Source organism: Nematolebias whitei, chromosome 2 (assembly GCF_014905685.2).
Source record: "Nematolebias whitei isolate Nwh7 chromosome 2, NemWhi1, whole genome shotgun sequence".
Lineage (NCBI taxonomy): Eukaryota > Metazoa > Chordata > Actinopteri > Cyprinodontiformes > Rivulidae > Nematolebias > Nematolebias whitei.
The window spans coordinates 33,990,707-33,996,094 of record NC_056499.1 but is presented as its reverse complement, the minus strand read 5'-3'; the positions used below and the strand labels follow the sequence as shown (position 1 = coordinate 33,996,094).

The 5,388-nt window shown below is 38.2% G+C and overlaps 2 protein-coding genes across 3 annotated transcripts in view; both read right to left on the bottom strand.

The window, feature by feature from the left end:
• Positions 1-2,895, bottom strand: part of LOC119423870 (tryptophan 5-hydroxylase 1-like) — a 6,332-nt gene extending 3,437 nt beyond the window's left edge. Inside the window, exons 1-5 of the mRNA XM_037691297.1 lie at positions 2,758-2,895; positions 2,434-2,617; positions 2,228-2,328; positions 2,014-2,081; positions 263-459 (exon numbers count right to left, since the gene is read on the bottom strand). Of these exons, the coding sequence (XP_037547225.1) occupies positions 263-459; positions 2,014-2,081; positions 2,228-2,328; positions 2,434-2,617; positions 2,758-2,895 (688 nt within the window). The remainder of the gene's footprint in view (positions 1-262; positions 460-2,013; positions 2,082-2,227; positions 2,329-2,433; positions 2,618-2,757) is intronic.
• The window catches only part of LOC119423891 (protein C19orf12 homolog), a 58,576-nt gene that overhangs the window by 5,430 nt on the left and 47,758 nt on the right, over positions 1-5,388 (bottom strand). The gene's annotated exons all lie outside the window — the stretch shown is intronic.

The following is a 5,388-nucleotide window of genomic DNA, read 5'->3' as shown; positions in this document are numbered from 1 at the left end:
TCTGTTGTTACTTGGAGCTATAAATAAATAAACTGAATTGAATTGAATTAATATTGAAAACACAAACAATATGTTGGTTGTAGAAGATAAAAAAAGTAGTTATTAAATACTTGTTGAAACATGACCTCATCCATGTATTATCTGGACCTGACTGATCCTTTTTGTATCACCAAAGGCTGGACTGTGTCCTGAACAACCTGTCTTTAGAAGAAAACAGCTGTTTGACTGATCCCTGCAGTCCTGGCTCAGGTTTACCTCTTACCCATGAGGAAATGGGACACGTCTTCCAGCTGTGGGATGTTATCCTCACTATATTTGCAGTATTTGGTCAGCAGTGGGAGGTTCTTCAGATACTCCTCACAGGCATGGCTGGGATACAGCTTGTTGAGCTCCCTGAACACCACGCCCCAGGTACGCACCTCCTCTGCTGTGTAGTCTATACGAGGAATAGGATTACCGCTGAAAAACAATTACTTTACTTTATTTAACGGAATAAATGGCGAGATAACACAAGAACGCAGAAGTATAATCAGAGCAGGATCAAGTTTAGCTATGTAAAAGTACTTAAAGAGGGTGTTCTTTGATTTTAAGTTTTAACATCTAAAGTTAAAAGATGCAGAAACAGTTAGGATTTTAAAATAAACTCAGCTCGCGTTACAAACAATATGTTCTAGATTAATATGTACACTTTGACCACAGCTCAAATGTCCATTTAATTTTTTACCTTGGACTCTTCTCTAAAACTCTGAGCTCTACAGCTGCTAAATGATCCATTTAAGTAAACAGGTGTGTGTGTGTGTGTGTGTACTTGTTTATGTTGCTTTGTGAGGCCCATTTTTCAACACTACATTGTGAGGACCAATTGCGTCTTGTGGGGACCAACGCCATGGGTCCCATAAGGTTCAAGTGTTGTTGATGGGTTAGGGCAGGGGTGTCCAAATGTTTTTATAGGTGGACTAGAACTGTTTAGATGAAATGACTCGTGGGCCAGAACTTTTTAATTTAAGAAGAGAATTTTTTTTTAAAGCGTGACATCCCCCTCCCCCCTTTTAAAACTCTCAACAACTTGCACAATATTTTGGAGAAAGGTTAAAAGTTTAGTTTACATTATTGTAGATCCAGAACATTAGGAGATTCATAAACATAAACTTTTTGTAAATTTAAGAAATAAAATTATTAGTTTTTTTTTTTTCGGGGGGGGGGGGGGGGGGGGGTGTGAAGCTTTAAACACCCGTTTGGACCATGGATGGCCCAAAAGGGTCATCAAAGTTCTGAAACACGGTCCAGCTGGCAGTCATTAAAACAAATTTATGGAAGGTTTGCAGAGAAACTGATAAAGTTGATCACCTTGTATGTCGATGATAGCACTTCTTTTAAAAATGTAATTCCTAACCATCGATTATTTAATCAACTGAAATTATTTTCTTTGACAACACTTGTTATATTTAGCCAACTTTTATAAATTATTATCCAAAATTCTACTATTTGGTAGGTCAGTAAATGTTTGTTGTAGGATAAAGAGATAAGTTATTGCTAAATATTTGTCTTGCACTTATAGTGCTCATTTTGAGATTATATTGATCGTTTTTGCTGTTAAACCTAAAAATTATATTTAAAAAGTATCAGCATTAAGTCTAAAGAAGGTCTACATCTGCACCATCCTCTTAAGCCTGTGGGTCAAAATTATACCATTCTTTAACTACAGTCAAGGGCCACACAAAATCACTCCAAGGGCCGCAAATGGCCCTCGGGCCGCACTTTGGACACCCCTGGGTTATGGTTATGTATGTACTGGTAATGGTTAGGTTTATGATAAAGGTCAGGGTTAGGCTATAGAAATGAATGAAACATGAATGGAAGTCAATGCAAAGTCCCTGTAAAGATAGAAAGACAAACGTGTGTGATGGATCAGTACTAATCATTAGTTTGGACTCGTTTGTTGATATTATTGATGTTTCAATTAATTAACAACAAATCAAAATAAAACACCTTAAAGGAGAAATTGAAACTTACTGTTTGAAGTTCAGAGCCAGATCAGCAAAATATGTCCTTCTTTTACGGTACACTTTGTCTCTGAACCCCTGTAAAAATAGTATGATTAAACCTCAGTTTACATTTTCTCTGAAATTTTTTATTGTTAAAGTGTAACCAGTGTTTCTGTTTTTCTTATATTTTGTGCAATAATTAGACAGTGTATGTATGAAAACATAAATTCAGGGCTACATACAGGGTGATCTGCATCTAGTTCAGAGCCATACATCAGAACCTTGTTGGCACACAGATCCAAGTCAGAGATTTTCTTGGGGAACCATGGAGTACAGTCCACACCTAAAACAAATATCACTATTTAAATCTGGTTCTTAACAGAATGAAAGGTGCCTAAGCAGTGTTTAATGTCTGATTGTGTTCATCCAGGAGTTCAATATGACTCACCGTCATGGAGCAGATTGGAGCTGTCAGATGGTGTAATCTCAACAATGTCCGTGTGCTTCCTCAGCAGCTCAGTCAGCTCCTTCAGCTGCTCATGCTCTGAATCACAGTCTACAAAGATCTCAAAGTCTGAATCCCTTCGTTTGGACTTGCGAGACTCAATATGAACAAGGCTGATGTGTTTTTCCTGCACAGACAGGGTCCGAACACGTGCACGGGTTCTCAGCACAATCAAGTATCAACCAAGTTCTCAGCAGTTAAAGGTTTAAAGTAACAAAAGACATCAGTATCTAAGTAAGCTCATAAATGTGATCGTAAAGCACCCACCTGGAAAAGCTTAAGAGCTTTAACAAGACCGCTCACTTCGTTTTTCAGGGTGAAGATGATGGTCGCAGCCTTTTTCCTGCAGGTGCTGGGCCGACCAGTCAAGAGGCTCTGGTTCCTATCACCTCCATTCAATGCCATCTTTATTTTTTTTTTTACAGGGGGAAGGATATACATGCATATGAAGGATAGAATAACATTTTCTCTCTTACATGCTGTAAATACAAAGTGAGCATTTTTATAGTTGTTAAGAGCTGCATTCAGTTTTTGAATGTTCATAGAGTTGTGGTTAATTAATACAATTGTCAGCCTGCAGGAATTTGCACTGAAAATATCACATATTTTTACCACAGGGAAGAGTACTGTAGTCACAACAAAATGTGATTTGACTTTTTAACTTTCAGTCCCAGCTTTCACCAACCAGTTCTGACAGGTGGTGGGTGAGGGAGACACCTACTGGAGGGTCACAGCCTTGACAAACCATGTGAAGGTAGACAGCTATTCAGCCTCTCTACATGTTCATTAGTATCTAAATGAAAAAAATTCAGCAGTCATTCACTAGTTATCAAAACAGACTAAAAAGAACTATATACAAATTGTGTGTGTGTGTGTGTGTGTGTATATATATATATATATATATATATATATATCAATTATCAATAGCAGTCTTTCCTCTGGTATAGTACCTGAGGCTTTTAAACATGCATTTGTTTGCCCTCTACTCAAAAAAACAGGTCTTGACCCCTCTCTCTGCTCCAATTTCAGGCCTATCTCTAATCTCCCATTTATTTCAAAACTATTAGAGAAGGTTGTTTACAACCAGTTGTTACCATTTTTAGAGGACCATGGTATCACTGAGCCGTTTCAGTCTGGGTTTAAAGCCCGCCACAGTACAGAGAGTGCACTTTTGAGGGTTTCAAATGATATATTCTTGTCCACAGACTCCGGAAAGTCTGTTGTTTTAGTGCTCTTAGATTTGTCTGCTGCATTTGACACTGTTGATCACAGCATTTTAATCTCTCGTCTTGAGCACTGTGTGGGCATCAGGGGTGTCACCCTCAATTGGTTTTGGTCATATTTAACCAATAGGAGTTTCTGCGTAAAAATCGACAATTTTATGTCTTCCACTGCTCCTCTTCCACATGGTGTCCCCCAGGGCTCAATCCTTGGCACTCTTTTATTTGCCCTTTACTTACTCCCCCTTGGCTCGATTTTTAGGAAGCATGGCATTTTATTTCACTTTTATGCTGATGATTGCCAGATCTATTTTCCCATGGCACAAAACAACACAGTTCAACAACTTACACACTGCCTTAATGATGTTAAGACATGGTTCTCTCTTAACTTCCTTAGTCTAAATGAGAACAAGACTGAAGTTATGATGTTTGGACCAAGTTGCCGTTCCTCTCCCAGCATAGATCTTGGCTCACTGTCATTTTATCTCAAGGACTGTGTCACCAATCTGGGGGTGAAGTTTGAGTCTGATTTTAAATTTGAAAAACAGATCAGCAGTGTTGTTCAGAAAAGTTTTTATCAGCTCCGCCAAATAGCAAAAGTGAAACCAATCCTAGCAAGACCTGACTTGGAGAAATTAATCCATGCTTTTATCACAGCTCGTCTTGACTACTGTAATGCGCTGTATGCAGGCATTAGCCAGACGTCTCTTGCTCGTCTGCAGCTTGTGCAGAACTCTGCTGCTCGCCTGTTAACTCAGGCTCGTAGGCGCGAGCATATTACTCCCATCCTGGCATCCCTTCATTAGCTCCCTGTGCACTACAGAATTAATTTTAAGCTTTTGCTGTTTGTTTTTAAATGTCTGAACAACCTTGCCCCACCATATCCGTCTGAGCTGCTTCAGCCTTACTGTCCACCCCGATCCCTACGATCAGCTGATCAGCTGCTGCTGACAGTCCCTAAAACTAGGCTGAAGCTCAGAGGTGACAGAGCGTTTGCTGTTGTTGCTCCCAGGTTGTGGAACACTTTACCCTTGAGTGTGAGACAGGCCTCCTCTCTTCCTGTTTTTAAATCTCTTTTAAAGACACACTTTTATTCTTTGGCTTTTAACACGTGATCTTAACTTTTATGGCTTTTTAATACACCTGCTGTGAAACTGGTATGTGAATGGTTTTTATGTTTCTTTGTTTGTGCTTTGTATGTTTTTATTGTCTTGTTTGTTTTTTTATTGTTTTATTGTGCAGCACTTTGGCTACCCTTGTGGTTTTTAAAATGTGCTATATAAATAAAGTTGATTGATTGATTGATATACGCACTTCCTGTTTTTAAGTCTTCTCTGAAGACACATCTTTTCTCTTTGGCTTTTACTTCAGTTTGAAATGTTGGTTTTAATGACTCTAAGTTATTTGTTTTATTTTATTTGTTATCTTTATTTTATTTCACATTTTTAACGTGTGGGGTTTTTATGTTTTTGTATGTCCTAGTGTACAGCACTTTGGCCAACAGTGTTGTTTTAAAGTGCTCTATAAATAAAGTTGTATTGTATTGTATTGTATTGTATGTATGTAGGTTTGTATGTAGGTATGTATTTATGTAGGTAGGCATGTATGTAGGTAGGTAGGTACGTAGGTACTTATATATGTATGTACGTTTGTATGTATAGTAGTTTTGTATGTAGGT